The sequence below is a fragment of the Stenella coeruleoalba genome (assembly GCF_951394435.1).
Source record: "Stenella coeruleoalba genome assembly, chromosome: 14".
Taxonomy (NCBI): domain Eukaryota; kingdom Metazoa; phylum Chordata; class Mammalia; order Artiodactyla; family Delphinidae; genus Stenella; species Stenella coeruleoalba.
Window position 1 is genome coordinate 77,223,812 of NC_137160.1, and position 19,350 is coordinate 77,243,161.

Genomic DNA, 19,350 nt, shown 5'->3' on the forward strand with positions numbered 1-19,350 from the left:
ATCTGTAAAAAATACAAACACATGAAGGCTAAACAATACACTACTTAATAACGAAGTGATCACTGAAGAAATCAAAGAGGAAATCAAAAAATACCTAGAAATAAATGACAATGGAGACACGATGACCCAAAATCTATGGGATGCGGCAAAAGCAGTTCTAAGAGGGAAGTTTATAGCAATACAATCCTATCTTAAGAAATAGGAAACATCTCAAATAAACAACCTAACCTTGCACCTAAAGCAATCAGAGAAAGAAGAACAAAAACACCCCAAACTTAGCAGAAGGAAAGAAATCATCAAAATCAGATCAGAAATAAATGAAAAAGAAATGAAGGAAACGATAGCAAAGATCAATAGAACTAAAAGCTGGTTCTTTGAGAAGATAAACAAAATTGATAAACCATTAGCCAGACTCATCAAGAAAAAAAGGGAGAAGACTCAAATCAATAGAATTAGAAATGAAAAAGGAGAAGTAACAACTGACACTGCAGAAATACTAAAGATCGTAAGAGATTACTACAAGCAACTCTATGCCAATAAAATGGACAACCTGGAAGAAATGGACAAATTCTTAGAAAGGCACAACCTGCCAAGACTGAATCAGGAAGAAATAGAAAATATGAACAGGCCAATCACAAGCACTGAAGTTGAAACTGTGATTAAAAATCTTCCAACAAACAAAAGCCCAGGACCAGATGGCTTCACAGGCGAATTCTATCAAACATTTAGAGAAGAGCTAACACCTACCTTTCTCAAACTCTTCCAAAATATAGCAGAGGGAGGAACACTCCCAAACTCATTGTACGAGGCCACCATCACCCTGATACCAAAACCAGACAAGGATGTCACAAAGAAAGAAAACTACAGGCCAATATCACTGATGAACATAGATGCAAAAATCCTCAACAAAATACTAGCAAACAGAATCCAACAGCACATTAAACAGATCATACACCATGATCAAGTGGGGTCTATTCCAGGAATGCAAGGATTCTTCAATATATGCAAATCAATCAACGTGATACACCATATTAACAAATTGAAGGAGGAAAAACCATATGATCATCTCAATAGATGCAGAGAAAGCTTTCGACAAAATTCAACACCCATTTATGATGAAAATCCTCCAGAAAGTAGGCATAGAGGGAACTTACCTCAACATAATAAAGGCCATATATGACAAACCCACAGCCAACATCGTCCTCAATGGTGAAAAACAGAAACCATTTCCACTAAGATAGGAACAAGACCAGGTTGCCCACTCTCACCACTCTTATTCAACATAGTTTTGGAAGTTTTAGCCACAGCAATCAAAGAAGAAAAGGAAATAAAAGGAATCCAAATCGCAAAAGAAGTAGTAAAGCTGTCACTATCTGCAGATGACATGATACTATACATAGAGAATCCTAAAGATGCTACCAGAAAACTACTAGAGCTAATCAGTGAATCTGGTAAATTAGCAGGATACAAAATTAATGCACAAAACTGTCCAGCGTTCCTATACACTAATGACGAAAAATCTGAAAGTGAAATCAAGAAAACACTCCCATTTACCATTGCAACAAAAAGAATAAAATACCTAGGAATAAACCTACCTAAGGAGACAAAAGACCTGTATGCAGAAAATTATAAGACACTGATGAAAGAAATTAAAGATGCTACAAATAGATGGAGAGATATACCATGTTCTTGGATTGGAAGAATCAACATTGTGAAAATGACTCTACTACCCAAAGCAATCTACAGATTCAATGCAATCCCTATCAAACTACCACTGGCATTTTTCACAGAACTAGAACAAAAAATTTCACAATTTGTATGGAAACACAAAAGACCCCGAATAGCCAAAGCAATCTTGAGAATGAAAAACGGAGCTGGAGGAGTCAGGCTCCCTGACTTCAGACTATACCACAAAGCTACAGTAATCAAGACAGTATGGTACTGGCACAAAAACAGAAATATAAATCAATGGAACAGGATAGAAAGCCCAGAGATAAACCCACGCACATATGGTCACCTTATCTTTGATAAAAGAGGAAGGAATGTACAGTGGAGAAAGGACAGCCTCTTCAATAAGTGGTGCTGGGAAAACTGGACAGGTACGTGTAAAAGTACGAAATTAGATCACTCCCTAACACCATACACAAAAATAAGCTCAAAATGGATTAAAGACCTAAATGTAAGGCCAGAAACTATCAAACACTTAGAGGAAAACATAGGCAGGACACTCTATGACATAAATCACAGCAAGATCCTTTTTGACCCACCTCCTAGGGAAATGGAAATAAAAACAAAAATAAACAAATGGGACCTAATGAAACTTCAAAGCTTTTGCACAGCAAAGGAAACCATAAACAAGACCAAAAGACAACCCTCAGAATGGGAGAAAATATTTGCAAATGAAGCAACTGACAAAGGATTAATCTCCAAAATTTATAAGCAGCTCATGCAGCTTAATAACAAAAAAACAAACAACCCAATCCAAAAATGGGCAGAAGACCTAAATAGACATTTCTCCAAAGAAGATATACAGACTGCCAACAAACACATGAAAGTATGCTCAACATCATTAATCATTAGAGAAATGCAAATCAAAACTACAATGAGATATCATCTCACACCAGTTAGAATGGCCATCATCAAAAAATCTAGAAACAATAAATGCTGGAGAGGGTGTGGAGAAAAGGGAACCCTCCTGCACTGTTGGTGGGAATGTAAATTGATACAGCCACTGTGGAGAACAGTATGGAGGTTCCTTAAAAAACTACAAATAGAACTACCATATGACCCAGCAATCCCACTACTGGGCATATACCCTGAGAAAACCATAACTCAAAAAGAGTCATGTACCAAAATGTTCATTGCAGCTCTATTTACAATAGCCCGGAAATGGAAACAACCTAAGTGTCCATCATCGGATGAATGGATAAAGAAGATGTGGCACATATATACGATGGAATATTACTCAGCCATAAAAAGAAACGAAATTGAGCTATTTGTAATGAGGTGGATAGACCTAGAGTCTGTCAAAGTGAAGTAAGTCAGAAAGAGAGAGACAAATTCCGTATGCTAACACATATATATGGAATTTTAGAAAAAAAAGATGTCATGAAGAACCTAGGGGTAAAACAGGAATAAAGACACAGACCTACTAGAGAATGGACTTGAGGATATGGGGAGGGGGAAGGGTAAGCTGTGACAAAGCGAGAGAGAGGCATGGACATATATACACTACCAAACATAAGGTAGATAGCTAGTGGGAAGCAGCCGCATAGCACAGGGAGATCAGCTTGGTGCTTTGTGACCGCCTGGAGGGGTGGGATAGGGAGGGTGGGAGGGAGGGAGACGCAAGAAGGAAGAGATATGGGAACATATGTATGTATAGAACTGATTCATTTTGTTGTAAAGCAGAAACTAACACACCATTGTAAAGCAATTATACGCCAATAAAGATGTTAAAAAAAAAGCAAATTGCTAAAACAAATAGTTGAATTTAATTGGTAATCTCTATTAAAACACATTGATATCATGCAGTGTCTAATATAATAATCTGATTAAAAATTGATGGTTTGGTTTGCTTTCTCAAAAAAAAATTTATTCCATAACAACTGGACAATCTTCCTATTTCACTATTATAATTATTATAATTGGTGAACATCCTTGAACATTATTTTCCTGATTACTTTCCTTACGAGAGATTGCTTGCTGTAGAATTACCAAAGAATACAAATATTTTAGGACTCATGAAAGAATGCTACCACACTGCTTTTTAGTAGTCTCACCCATACAAATAACCTCCTGCCAAACTGCATATCTTTTAAAATACCTGTTGATTTAATAAAATGATATGCCCTTGTACCAATTGGTAGTCTTCATTCTACTAAGAGGAAATTATTATCATATATTTGATCAGAAGTATAACCTGGGGCCAGTCTTCTTGGGTTTGATTCCCAGCTGTGTACTTACTAGCTGAAAGTAGCAAGTACCTAGCAAATTATTTAATCTTTGTCTCTCAGTTGCCTTACCGGTAAAATGAGAATAATGGTATTGAGAGTTGATTAAATGAGTTAGTATATACAGAAAGCGCTTAGGACAGTGCCTGGCACATAGCAAAAAATATAAATGATACTGGTTCATTACTAGTAGTACTAGTGTAGTAGTACTACTTCCCTTTAGTTGTCTGTCCACATCGTTTCTGTTTTTCTATCATAGAAGTTCGTTTCCTCAAATAAAAGCAGTGTGTGTGTATGTTATGTTTTAATCAGAAAGCCTAAGATCAATTTTTAAATAAATATCAAAGAAGGAAACTAAATAAGACTAAGTGGGGGCAGCTGAAATCAGAAAAGTCAAGTAGAAGACTAACTTTTCTTATATCACCTAAGCTAGTGTTCTGTGCCTAAGGATCCTGAGGAAGTGGAGGGGAGAAGAGAAGAGGAGGAAAACATACCAATAAAAATGAATCACTAATGCTTACATTAACCATATTTAAAAGGTTAGAAAATTAAAATACATCAGAGATTTAAATATCAGGTGAGTCAGTCCCCAAGAAAATCTACACAGCAACTTAATCACAAGAATACTTTCACCTGTAACACCCAGCATGGTTCAGCAGACAAAATACTTGGCTTTGGGCTTCCCTGGTGGCACAGTGGTTGAGAGTCCGCCTGCCGATGTGGGGGACGCGGGTTCGTGCCCCGGTCTGGGAGGATCCCACGTGCCGTGGAGCGGCTGGGCCTGTGGGCCATGGCCGCTAAGCCTGCACGTCCGGAGCCTGTGCTCCGCAACAGGAGAGGCCACAGCAGTGAGAGGCCCGCGTACCGAAAAAGAAAACAAAAAAAAAACTTGGCTTTGATTCAGGAGAATGGTTTCCTAATCCTAGCACTTGCACTAACTTCCTATCAGTGTTTCTATGGTCTCAGTGGTAAAAGAAAGCCGCTGCCACCTGCTCTATATCTTTATGGAGTTGTTCTAGCAAGTGATGTAATACAAATGCAAGTGACATAACATCAAGGCTACAAACTTAATCTCTTCATAACTAATTCAGCCAGAAGTACTAAAAATGTCCAATCATTTAAAAACAATTTATCCCTTTACCTTAAAACTAAAATTAAATATCACTATACCAGTCTTCACTGGAAAATGTAACAATGAAACACCATTCAAGCCTAACAGACACCTAGGTATAAAATGAATGTTCAAAGACTTAGCTTTAAATTTTGAGTTAATATTTGATTAAGAGGAAAAATGACTGAAACACCTTGTCCAAGAAAAAAAATCCTAGAATGGATGTATATTTAATTACACTATTAAAATATATCTTCACATACCGTGACCATGTTTATAATTAAAAATCAATTCCACACAAAGTTCTGTTGACCCAATTTCTGACAAATGTGTACTTCCAAGACTCAAAATTCTTGAAGCAACCCTTTAAAGTATTTCTAGGTGCAAATTATCCCAAAAATGCAATTATTTCTCACTGTCAAAGATGAACAATTTATATTTAAGATTACATGGTTTTTAAAATATAGAATCGGAAAAAAAATATGCAAGGAAAAAAATCAGTATTGCACATAGATAGAACGATAACCACAACCATCATCATTTATTCATCACCTACTTAATACCAGGCAGCATACTAGGGTCTTCTCATAGAATTTCTAATATGAGGCACCATACTAGTGTCTTCATATATAATTTCTAATCTTCTCAAACAGTTAAAATAATTCTCAGAAACACAAAGCTTAAATAATTCTCCAATAACCACACAGGTAGCAACTGGCAGATCCCAAACATAACTGGATTCAAAGCATAACTGAATTTAAAGCATAAACTCTTTCTGCTCTGCCATACTGTTTCACAGGGCTAATGGTAAAAATTAGCCCTAGAGGATTATAAAATAGTACAAAGAAACAGTCATCAACTCAATTTAGCAATGACAAGAGCTCACGGCCAAACTTTCTAATTTAAGAAAGTTCCTGAATCTTTCTTTACTCATCCTGAGTGATTAAGAAAACTAGTATAAGGGCTTCCCTGGTGGCGCAGTGGTTGAGAGTCCGCCTGCCGATGCAGGGGACACGGGTTCGTGCCCCGGTCCGGGAAGATCCCACATGCCGCGGAGCAGCTGAGCCCGTGAGCCGTGGCCGCTGAGCCTGCACGTCCGGAGCCTGTGCTCCGCAATGGGAGAAGACACAACAGTGAGAGGCCCGCGTACCGAAAAAACAAAAAAAAAAGAGGAAACTAGTATAAGACTGCCCACTACACCATTCCATAAATAGGAGAGACCTGTTTCATTTCACTCAGATAATTACATGCCTTCTTTACATGTTACCACTATAAGACCATACTCACACAAGCTAATTTTTAGAGGATATGTATAACAAACCAAGAAAATAACTATTCTAATAGCAAGAGAGACTGGAGGAAAATTTTCTCAGCCGTGGCTGGTATCAGCTGTACAGGTAGTCGGCATCCTCCGGGAACTGAACTTAACTGGCAGAGACTACCCTGGCCTAAACAGAAGTTCAATACAGAATGGTTCACATTAAAAAGATTACAACAGAATCAGGATAAATGCACTTTCTTATGACATGAATGTATTTAAAGAAAATTTATATTGATTCTTAATATCCTATTCTTTAGGTACTATACATAGGAAATGAGCTGATAAATTTTCCCAATGGAGGTCATTTATTTGCACTAACCCTTGGTAATCAGATCCCTCATGACCAACATATACTTGCAGTGTGGCTCTCCAAAGTTAAACCTGTATTCAGAGGTCATGGAATAGAATAAAACTAACGTAACTCGGTAAGAATGAACCCAGAGTGTAGTATCATGGAAAGAACCCTGGTCGCAGGTCGGGAGATCTAGGTTCAAGTCCTAGTTTTTCAACTATTTACCTAAACAATATCAGGAAATCTCCATCTCTGGGCACCTTGGCTTCCTGGCCTGTAAGGTGATATGGTTGACCTAGATACTATAAATGAGTTCAAGTCTCCTGACCCAGGCTAATTACATCCCACTCACAAAGGCAACCTGTAAATGAGACTGACCCTTATAAGATGCCTTACAATGATCAGCGGGAATAGGAGAGCGACCAGAAGATACTTTATGAATTTTCAAGAATAGTCGAAAGAAAGATTTCTCCAACTACAGAACAATTAACTTAATATCAATCCTTGACAGGATTCTAGGATGGTATGTCGAAAAGGCAGCTGTGATCACTTGAGACTACATGAGTACATTAGGAAATTCCAAGTCTGCCTCACCTCACTTCCTCCTGTGATAGGGTTACTACACTAGTAGACCGAAGAAATACAGCTAACAAACATATTAAGTCACCTCTCAACTGTAGTCATAGGAAGGAAAAAAGTCAGGATCATAGAAAACGTCTGTTAAAACATAACTAATCAGCTCCAGGTAAAGACGGCAGAGTAAACACACACATCTGCTTTTGCTCTCTCTTAAATCCCTCAAAAAAAAACCAGTAAAGAAGTTTGTTTCTTTGTTTTGTTTTTTTCCCTTAAACCATAAAATCACAACGGTAGGTAGTAGTGATGAGCGCATCCAGGTTTTGAAAGGTAAGAAGCAGATGCTCGAGGTCAAGAGTCTTATAACACCAAAGAAAACTGTGGAGAAAGCGGAGCTACAACCCAATTTACACAGAATTATAAATACAGGTACAGTCGTCCCTCAGTATCCATGGAGGATTGGTTCCAGAATGCCCCCACAAATACCAAAATCTGTGGATGCTCAAGTCCCTTATATAAATGGTGTAGTATTTGCATATAACCTATGCATATCCTTTAAGTAATCTTTGGGTTACTTATGATACCTAAAACAATGTAAATGCTATGTAAATAGTTGCAGGTGCAAAGCAAATGCAAGTTTTTCTTTTTGGAACTTTCTGGAATTTTTTTCTGAATATTTTTGGTCTGCAGTTGATTGAATCCACAAATGCAGAACCCACAGTTATGGACGTATCTTGTGGAAGTAGAAAGGCAGAGAAAAGAGCAAATAAGGAAAACTAGTTGAAAGCCTGCTTAGAAGACACTCAGAACCCAGGTACCCTCCCCACTGCCTGTCTTTACAGTAGCAAATCACTGGAAGGGTATTCTCTGGGGCCAGTAAAACACAGGGTATCTGAACTCATGGACACAGGTGCAGATGAAGGCAGGAAACCAGGAAACAGTACATCAGGTGACCACGTACAGAATGAAGGTCAAAAATCACCCTCTCCAACCCTCTCCCTCTAAGCACCTAGAAAGCTGGTAGCCAGTCTTTCATCCCCCAGAAAGGAGTCTGGAAAAGTCTTCTCTGGGAAAACTGACAGCTCAACAGAAAAGACCTCAAGATAATGACATCAAAGCTTCCCCAACTAAAGAGTCCACCCCAATCAGTGAACTGCACAGTAAACAAATGTCACTCCCATACTACTTCGAAGCAGTTTTTTAGTCCATCTTTCCTAAACATGAACAGATGACCAGGAATTACTAAAAAGTTGAGGAAAACCACTGAGGAATTATAGAGACAAAAAATACAGAAAAGTGACTTGGAGTTAACAGACTACATCGGGAGAAGAAAACTTTTAAAAAATCTATCATTAATATTCTCAAAGAGATAAAATAGTGCAACCATTAAAAAAGAACAGGATGGGGCTTCCCTGGTGGCGCAGTGGTTGAGAGTCCGCCTGTCGATGCAGGGGACACGGGTTCGTGCCCCGGTCCGGGAAGATTCCAACATGTCACGGAGAGGCTGGGCCCGTGAGCCATGGCCGCTGGGCCTACGCGTCCAGAGCCTGTGCTCCGCAATGGGAGAGGCCACAACAGTGAGAGGCCCACATACTGCAAAAAAAAAAAAAAGAACAGGATGCTATTTCAGAAAAGCAGCACAGAGACCTAAAAGATGGCTCTTGGAAATTTTAAAACAATGATGCCAGAAATGATAAAACTCCACAGAAGGGCTGGAAGATAAAATTTCCCCCAGAAAGTAAAGCAAATAAACAAACAAAAAATAAGAGGGTGGGGGGAGATAAAACTATAGGAGCAGCCCAGGAAGTTCAAAACTAAATACAAGAGCTTTCAGAAAGAGAAAACACAGAAAATGAGAAAGAGGAAATGACCAATAAAATAATTCACAAAAATTCCGGGGGGGGCGGGTGATGAGAGAAGAATACAAATTTCTAGATTGAAAGGGCTCACTGAGTATCCAGAACAACAGATTAAAAGAGACTCACAGAAAGCATATTACTGTAAACTTTCAACACATTGCAGACAAAGAGAAGGGCCTCAAAGCTTCCATATAGTAAAAAGGGGACACATACAGAGAATCAGGAATCAGAAGGATTTCTGACTTCTCAACAGTAATACTAGAAGAAGGCAATGGTGCAATAACTCCAAAATTCTAAAGAAAAAGTACTCCAAACTAGATGTCTATGGCAATCTAAATTATCTATCAAGTGTAAAAGCAGAATAAATACATTTCAAAATATGCAAGGCGTTTAAAAAAAACGGCACCCTTTCTCAGGAAGCTACTGTAGGTATACCCCACCAAAAGGAGGGAATAAACCAAGTAAGAAGCCATGAGGTTTAGGAAATAGATCCAACAAGGGAGGGAGCAAAACAAATCCCTAAGATTACAGTCAATAATCAGATGATTCCAGGTTGTGAACTGCGCACCAGTGTAGAGGGCAATCAATCCAGATCATGACAGGTCAGATGGCTCTACGAAAGACTTTTGTTAAAGAATCTGAAACTGAAAGAACACCCAATATTTGAAAAACTTAAAAGAAGATTCAAATAATAGGCAAAAAGTTTGGGGATGAATTAGTTTAAAATACATAGTAAACAGTCCAAAAACAAGCAAACAAACAAAACCCAGATAATTACCATCTTCGAGTTACACAGAGAAGGAAAAGTAATCAGAGTTTACTGCATGACTTTGCCATACATTAACATAATCAAGTGAATGTTAACACTGAATATTAAGCTAACCAAAATTACTATACCACTATTTTGGTAAAATGGAAGGATGGAAAAAGGCATGTTTGCTTAGTAAGAGGGAGAGAGAATAAGCTAAATCCTCATCTTCAATAGTGAAAGATCCACATTTTTAAAACCTAAAATAACTATAAACTTAGTATTTAGTAACATTTAAGAATCAGGATAGGGGCTTCCCTGGTGGCACAGTGGTTAAGAGTCCGCCTGCCGATGCAGGGGACACGGGTTCGTGCCCCGGTCTGGGAAGATCCCACATGCCGCGGAGCGGTTGGGCCCGTGAGCCATGGCCACTGAGCCTGCGCGTCCGGAGCCTGTGCTCCGCAACGGGAGAGGCCACAACAGTGAGAGGCCCGCATACCACAAAAGAAAAGAAGAAAAAAAAAAAATAATCAGGATAATCAACAAAAGTAGGTGAATGTGTGTATCTCTGGAGAAGGTAAAACAGGGGCCAGGAGTAGGGGAACACTATTCACTAAACCTAGGAATTCCCTGTGCTCCAGTGGTTAGGACTTGGTGCTGTCACTGCCGTGGCCTGGGTTCAGTCCCTGGTGGGGAACTAAGATCCCACAAGCTGCAAGGCACAGCCAAAAAAAAAAAAAAAAACCATGTAGAACTATTTGATTCTTTAACTATGTCAGAGTACCACTCTGCTTTAAAAATTTTTTAAACTAATCAAAATGTGGTAACAAAATATATTTAATATATACAAAAAGTTACTATTAATATTGAGAACTCACACCTTTTTATAGACTGATTCTAGACAAATTCCTAACCTTAAGAACAACTTAGCATCCCATAAATTGTGTTGCAAAAGCCAAAGAGTTATTTACCAGGTGTTAAAATGGGTTGGCTCTCTCTTCTCTCCATTTTTAGACTATTAAAACTCTAGCTGGGCAGAGACACACTTCCAGCTGCATGCTCCCCACACACACACACACACACCTAGCTCTGCTCAAACTCTTCCTACTCTGAGCTAAGTGGCTTACCAGGGATCCCCTCCACAGAGGGGATGAGGACAGCAGGGCATTGGGCCTCTCATCTGACTCTCATCTAACATGGTATTTTCATGTTGTGAGAAATGCAATGTGATAACTCTTCATACAATAAAGTTGTAGATTAAAGATGCTTTCTAACACATACATACTTTTGCTGATTCATAATAACTTTTTTCCTCAACTATAATTTTCTTTCCAGTCCTCAGTTTACCAATATTAATTCAAAAATATAAGGATAAAAAATGGAATTTAGCAGAAGCATGAGTGAAAAGGGCCAAGGTTTTATTGACAATGACTTTAACACAATTAAACAATGTCAAGTAACTATTTTAAAAGTTACTGCCATCTTAATAAGCTACTTTGATAGAAGTATAGTATCTAGATCCTACATAACAGATCGTAAGAGTCACTAGTCAATATTGCTTTTAACTCCTAGCTCCAGAGTTTGAGAGGAATCTACATACGGTGGAACAAATTAACAAATGAAGGACTGGGTTAGTGAGGAAATCTAAACATGTCAAATGACTACAAGGCTATATGGCCTCATGTTCAATCCTTTCAGGCGAATAAACATAACAGCAAAAATAAAATAAAATAATAAAGCCATAGTTGAATGAATTTAATATGAAGTTAAGATTCTGAAGAAATTTGAAAAGTCTTCAGTTACACAGAAGACAGATAAATGAAAGATGGATTCAGTTTGCTCAGAACTAACCCAAGTGGTAGCAGAGAAATCAAATGGAAAAAACTAAAACAACAACAGTGAGAGCTCACTCAAGAAAAAAACCCTGACTGACATCCCTGAGAATCATAGATATGGGGGGTTAGGGAGAAGTTGGTCAATAGTAGATGTGGCTTCAAACACCAAAGAGCTGGTTAAACAGTATGATTTATAAGGTTCCTTTCAAACCTGAAATATGAATCTCAAAGATTCGTTCCTTTCAAGCGTAAGATTTCATAACTCTAATATCATTTGTATCTCAGTCAACTAGCTCAGGGGTTAGCAAACTAGGGCCCACAGGCAGGCAACTTGTTTTTGTAAATTAAGTTTTATTAGTACACAACTACACCACATATTGTCTGTGGCAGCTTCCCCACTACAACCACAATGTTGAGCCTTAAGTAATTAACTCTCTGGTTCTCTAAGAGAAAGTCTGCTCATCCCTAAGCTAGGATAATATACATAGGCAAATATGAGATTTAAAATATAAATAAGAAGCACCAGAATTATCCTCCCACCATAAACAATTAGAAAACCAGACAAAAAAATATGAAACTACTGTTTTCAGACATTGGACAGCAAACAACACAGAGGTAGAATATCGGAGAGAAAGAAAACAAATGAAGTAGGTTCTATAAAGCCTAAGGCAGCTAGAATATGTGAAAGCAGATCACCAGAAAGGAGAAAGTTATGCAAAAAAAGAGCTCCAGGGACCTGATGGGGGTTCTTTTGAGACTGTTCCTAAATACCAAGTTGCACATTCAAACAACAAAATTCAATGGGGCCAGGCAAAGAACTACTAGAGAGCTATCATCATTCCAACAGCTCACACAAAGCTGGGGTGGGGAGGGGTGGGGGGCGGGGGGGGGGGTAGACAGGGAGGGAGGGAGGGAGAGGAAGCTGGGGAATAATCTAGTTCTGAACAGCCAGTTTAAAAACAAAACAAAACAAAAAACCACAACATTGTTAAAAACCTTGGGCATAAGATAGAGACCACAGAAAAGTCAAGACTGCTTTAACCCATCCTAATAATCAGGCCTCAACCACCACCACCACCAACACCACCCCATCTTATCTAGTAGTATGATCATCATCTTACCTATTAGTAACCTAACTGCCAGCCAAAACAAAATTCAACTCTTTAAAAGAAAAAATAAAATCCAGACTTTCAATGACATAATACTCACAATGTCTAGTATCCAATAAAAGAATAATAGACATTCAAAGAAACAGCAAAAGGAGACCCATGACCAGGAGAAAAATCACTGAAGAGAAACAAACCTGGAAATGAGTGTGATGATGGAATTAAAAATCAGTTTAAAAACAGCTATTATAAGTATGGTCAAGGATTTAAAGAAAAACACAAGCTTAAAGAGAGAAATTAAAGATATGAAAAAGAGACCAAAAAATTTCTAGTCCTCAAATATTCAAAATATGAAATGACAAATTCACTGAATGGATTTAACAGATTAGGCACTGCCAAAGCAAAGATCAGGGGACTTGAAAACATACAATATAATTATCCAAGCTTAAGAATAAAGAATTTTTTTAAACTCAAAGAATAATGAGTAAAGCCGAAGCAGTCAGAATAATATCAAGTAGCCTCTACCATACATGTAATTAGGGTCCTGGCACACAAAGGGGGAAAGGGAGGACCAGAAAAAAAACAAAGACAAAACCAAAAACAATATTATTTAATAATGGCCAAAGTGTCTCAAAGTTTCATGAGAACAATAAATCTCAGAACCAAGGAGTTCAGTGAACCCAAAACAATATAAACCAAAAGAAAAAAAATCAAAATATACAATTAACTTTCTGAAAACCAGTATAAAAAGGAAAATCTTAAAAGCTGCTGAGAGAAAAAAAAAAGACTCATTACATAAGCAGAAGCAAACACAATATTTACAACAGACTGCTCATCAGAAAATATGCAACCGGAAAACAATGGAACAAGCTGAAAGAATAAAAAACCCTCCAAATCTAGAACTCTAAATCAAGCAAATATCTTTCAAAAATGAAGATAAAATACAGATTTTCTTAGCTTAACAGAAGCCAATGGAACTTCACTTTAATAAATGTAACTAGAATAAATGCTATTTTAAAAAGTTCTTCCAGTACAAGGAAAATAGATGGAAACCTGGATCTATACAAAAGAATAACAAGCACCAGAAAGTTAATATATAAATAAATACAAAACATGTTTTCTAATTTAAAAATTTCCTTAAAAGCTAATTAACTGTTTACAGCAAAAATAATGGATCATGGACTGCATACTACATATAGGAGAAAAATTTATGACAACAGAACAAAGACTAGAAAGAGAAAATGGATGGTATACTGTTCTAAGGTTTTAACATTATAAATGAAAAAATTTATTACTTAAAGGCACACTGAAATAAGTTAAAGATGCATATTATAAACTCTTGATAAGTCCTTAAAAAGTAAAACAAAGAGGTATATCTAACAAACCAATACTGAAGACAGAATGGACTCATTAAAAAAAAAAAAAACTCAAAATAATCCAAAGTAAGTAGGAAAAGACAAAAATAAAAGGGGGGGAACAAAAAATGGATGGGACCAGGCAGGAAAAAAAAAGCCAAGGTAGTAGACTTAAACTCAATCATATCAATATAATTATATTAAATATAGTCTAAGTACTATGTACTTAGTCTAGTCTAAGTACTAGTACTAAGTGCTAAGTATTAAAAGATATCAATTCTCAGAATGGATAAAATTTTTAAAGGCCCAACCACATACTGCTCACAAGAAATGCACTTAAAGATAAGTTAGATTAAGAGTGAAATGGTAGAAAAGGATACATCATGCAAACATAACTTATAAGAGAGCTGCCGTGACTGGATTAATACCAATACCTCTTGACTCCAAGAATACTATTACTAGGAATAGAGAGAGAAATTTTATAATGATAAAAATGTCAAATCTTCAAGAAGACATAAATCCCAAATGTGTAGGTACCTAATAACAAAATTTCAAAATATATGAAGCACAAACAGATATATCTAAAAGGAGAAACTGACAAATCCAGAATTATAATTGGAGATTTCAACAGGTCTCCTCTCAACAACTGATAAAACAAGTAGACAGAAAATCAATAAGAATATAGAAAAACGTGAACACTATCAACCAACATAACCAAACTGACATTTATAAAACATTATAACTCAACAAAAAAATACATTTTTTTTCAAATGCACATGGAACATTCACCAAGAGAAACCATATGCTGGGCCATAAAATAAATATCAAAATATTTTTAATTTTTTTCTTCATTTTTTATTTATTTTTGGCTGTGTTGGGTTTTTGTTGCTGCGCGTGGGCTTTCTCTAGTTGCGGTGAGTGGGGGCTACTGTTCATTGCAGTGTGCGGGCTTCTCATTGTGGTGGCTTCTCTTGTTGCAGAGCATGGGCTCTAGGTGCACGGGCTTCAGCAGTTGCAGCACTCGGGCTCAGCAGCTGCAGCACTCGGGCCCTAGAGCATGCGGGCTTCAGCAGTTGTGGCACACAGGCTCAGTAGTTGTGGCGCACGGGCTTAGTTGCTCCGCAGCATGTGGGATCTTCCCGGACTAGGGATTGAACCCATGTCGCTTGCATTGGCAGGTGGATTCCAAGGAAGTCCTCTATCAATATATTTTTAAAAGTTGAAACTTCTGAATAGAATTAAGTTAGAAATTAACAAAATAACTCTAATGCTCCCCTCCCCCACAAAATCTGTAAATAAATAATACTTATAAATAATGCATAGAACCACCCCCCAGAAAATCACAAGGGAAACTAGAAAATATTTTGAACTGAATATGAAAAATATATATATACCAAAATACGAGGGATACAAGTCAAACAGTGCCCAAAGATCTGTAGCTTTAAATACTTACATTAGAAAGGAAGAAAGATATAAAATTGCTCTAAGCTTCCTCCTTTGGAAGCTAGAAAAGGTGTAAATTAAACCAAATGTAAATTAATAGAAATGATGAAGAAAAGAAATAAATGAAATATAGAACAGACTAACAATAAAGAAAACCAATAAAATGAAAAGCTGGTTATTTTAAAAGATCAATATAATTGACAAACTTCTTACTAGGTTAATGAAGATGGGAAGAAAAGACAAATTACCAACATCAGGAATGAAAGATGAGAAATTACTTCACATCATAATAACACTGTAAAGATAATGAAATTACTATAAACAATGCTATGTCAATAATTAAAACTATTTAGATTAAATGGACTAGCCCTTTGCAACAATTACCAAAGTAACACACAAAGATCTGAACAGCCCTGTATCAAAGAAATGGAATTCATAAATTAAAATCTTCCCTCAAAGAATTCTCCAAGGCAAGATGGTTTCACTAGTAAATTCTATCAAACATCTAAGGAAGAAATACCGCCAGTTCTACACAAACTTTCAAAAAACAGAGGGACTACTTCCCAAATCATTTTTAAGAGACCAACATTACTAAGACCAAAAACATTACAAGAAAAGAAGTCTACATGCCAATATCCTTCATGAACACAGATTTAAAAATCAGTAACAAAATATTAGCAAATCAAATCCAACAATATATAAAAATAACATACCCTCCACATAGAGTTTATCTTGGGAATTTAAGCTCAGTTGCATTAGTCTGAAAGCCCATCTATGTAATTTGAATCAAGCTTAGTTCAAAAACCCATCAGTAAAATTCCCCATATTAACAAAACAAAACCTGTGATCATATCAACAGAGAAAACATTTAACAAAATTCAACACCTAGAGCTTCCCTGGTGGCGCAGTGGTTAAGAATCCGCCTGCCAATGCAGGGGACATGGGTTCAAGCCCTGGACCAGGAAGATACCACATGCCGCGAGCAACTAAACCAGTGCACCACAACTACTGAGCCTGCGCTCTAGAGCCTGTGAGCCACAACTACCGAAACCCGCACGCCTAGAGCCCGTACTCCACAACGAGAAGCCACCGCAATGAGAAGCCCACCGCAACGAAGAGTAGCCCCCGCTCGCCGCAAGTAGAGAAAGCCCCCGCACAGCAACGAAGGCCCAACACAGCCAAAAATAAATAAATTAATTAATCAAATAAAATTCAACACCTAGTCATGGTAAAAAGACTTAGCAAACTAGGAATTAAAGGGAACTTACTCAGCCTGATTAAGGGTATATTCAAAAACCTACAGCTAATATCACAATTAATGATGAAAAATTGACCACTTTCCACCTAACATCAGGAACAAAGCAAGGAAGCACATTCTTAACACACTTCTATTCAGCTTTGTACTGTAGGTCCTAATCAATGCAATAAAGCAAGAAATAAAAGGCATACAGATTGGAAAGGAAGATAACATCATCTTTATTCACAGACATCATCATCATGTACGTTTACAAAAATTAAAGGACTTCAGAAAATCTACTAAAACTAATACAGTTGACCTTCCACAACACAGGTTTGAACTGTGCAGGTCTACTTATATGCACATTTTTTGAAATACTACAGTACTACATGATCCGTGGTTAGTTCAATCTGTGGAGGCGGAACTGTGGGTATGTAGGGCTGACTATAAGTTATACTCGGATTTTCAACTGTGGGGAGGGTTGGTTCCCATAACCTCCATATTGTTCAAGGGTCAACTGTAATTGAGTTTAGGGAATTTACATAGTATGTAAGAAAAATATACAAAAGTTAATTATATTCTACATACTAGCAGTGAACAATTTAAAAATAATATTTAAAAGCAATGCCACTTATAAGAGCACTGAAAAACATGAACTACTCAGGGATAAATCTGATAACACATGTTGCAGACCTGTACACCAAAAACTATAAACAATGTTCAGAGAAATTAAAGACTTAAAGAAACGGAGAGCCAGAACATGTTTACGGCTTAGAATACCTAAAATTGTTAACCTATCAGTCCTCCGCAAACTGATCTATGGATTCAACAAGATCACAATCAAATCCCTGCAGGTTGTTTTCTTGTTTGTCTTTTATTTTTTTTAACAAATTGACAGGTTGACTCTAAAACTTATATTGAAATGCAAAGTACCCAGGAGAGCAAAAACAATTTTGAAAAAGAACAAAGTTGGAAATTTACCCTGACTTTAAGATGTACTGTAAGATTTCAGTAATCATGACAGTGTGGTAGCGGCAGAAGAGGCATGTAGATCAAAGGAACAGATTATAGGGAATTTCCTGGCAGAATTCCCTGGCGGAGTGGTTAGGACTCTGCACTTTCATTACGGAGGGCCCAGGTTTGATCCCTGGTAGAGGAACTAAGATCCCGCAAGCCGCACTACACACACACATTCAATACATTCAATTGATTTTTGACAGTGATAGGAAAAACACAGTCTTTTCAACAAATGGTGCAGGAATAACTAGATATCCCACATGCAAAAAGAACTTCAATCCTTACCTCACACCACACAAAAAAAACTCAAAATGGATCACTTAATCACAGACCTAAACCTAATAATGAACACTGTGATACTTCTGGAAGAAATCATAAGAGGAAATCTTTGCTACCCTGGAATAGCAATTAGAACTCATATATAGCTGGCTGGATGTAAAACAGTACAATCATCTTTTTAAAGTTGAGCAGTACTTTACAAAGTGAAATCTGTATTTCCCACATGATTCAGCAAGGGCACTCCTGGTTGTTTACAGAAATAAAAACATATGCCCCACACAAAAACCAGTACATGAAAGTTCATAATCATTAATAAATGAATGGATAAGCAAACTGTGGTTTACCAATACAAGGGACTACAACTTAGCACTAAAAAGGAATTACCTACTTAAGAAACAATATGAAGCCAGACAGAAGACTATATACTATATGATTCCATTTATAAAATATTCTAGAAAAGGCAAAATGAGTCTACAGTAACAGCAGATCAGTGGTTGCCTGGAGGTGGGAGGTGGTTTCACAGACTACACGTTAGTCAAAACTCATAAAACTGTACTTGCTTAAACTGGGTAACATTTTATTGTATGTAAACTATACCTCAATAAAGATCATCAAAAATTTATGTATTAATGGAAGAATCCATGTAAAAAAAAACTCTCAAAGAAAAAAATCTATTTTTAATATAGCCAAAGTAACCATCTTCTGTATCTCCAAGGTAACTGTGAATCTCTCTTAGAAAGATATTTTCGAAAACATTATTTTCATGCCTAACTACATCAGAACACTGGTTAATGATTTACATTTATTAACCTTAACTAAAAGAGAACTTGTGAAATTTCTGGGAACTGAACTATTTAATGTAGTTCATTAGTGAATTGGGATGATTTCTTACGCAACTGTGATAACAGACTATAAACACAAATTTATATTACTTTCTCAGTATAGCAGACATTGTTGGCTGCCGACCCAAACATGAACGGCTCCTTCCTCCACAGTAACATACACTCTATACTGCTGGGGATAACAATGTGCTCACTTGAAGAACTACATTTCCCAGCCTCCCTGAGGTTAAGCATGGCCAGATGTGTTGTAAGGAACTTCCTAGAAGTTTCCTTTAAAAGGAGGGGTGTGGCCTTCCTACATTTCCTCAGCCTTCTATCTAGAATGCCACCATGATGATTATAGAGTTTGAGCAGCCATCTTGGACAATATGCTACT

The 19,350-nt window shown here is 37.1% G+C and overlaps 1 protein-coding gene across 3 annotated transcripts in view; it reads right to left on the bottom strand.

Annotated features, from left to right (window-relative positions):
- Nucleotides 1–19,350, bottom strand: part of MED13L (mediator complex subunit 13L) — a 290,790-nt gene that overhangs the window by 253,489 nt on the left and 17,951 nt on the right. For 2 of the 3 annotated variants that reach the window (XM_079942817.1, XM_079942816.1), the window contains exon 1: nucleotides 4,587–7,304. The exons of the other annotated variant lie outside the window; for it this stretch is intronic. In XM_079942817.1, the coding sequence (XP_079798943.1) occupies nucleotides 4,587–4,745 (159 nt within the window). In that variant the 5' untranslated portion in view covers nucleotides 4,746–7,304. Of the gene's footprint in view, nucleotides 1–4,586; nucleotides 7,305–19,350 lie in introns of those variants that run through there. 3 annotated transcript variants of the gene reach the window in all.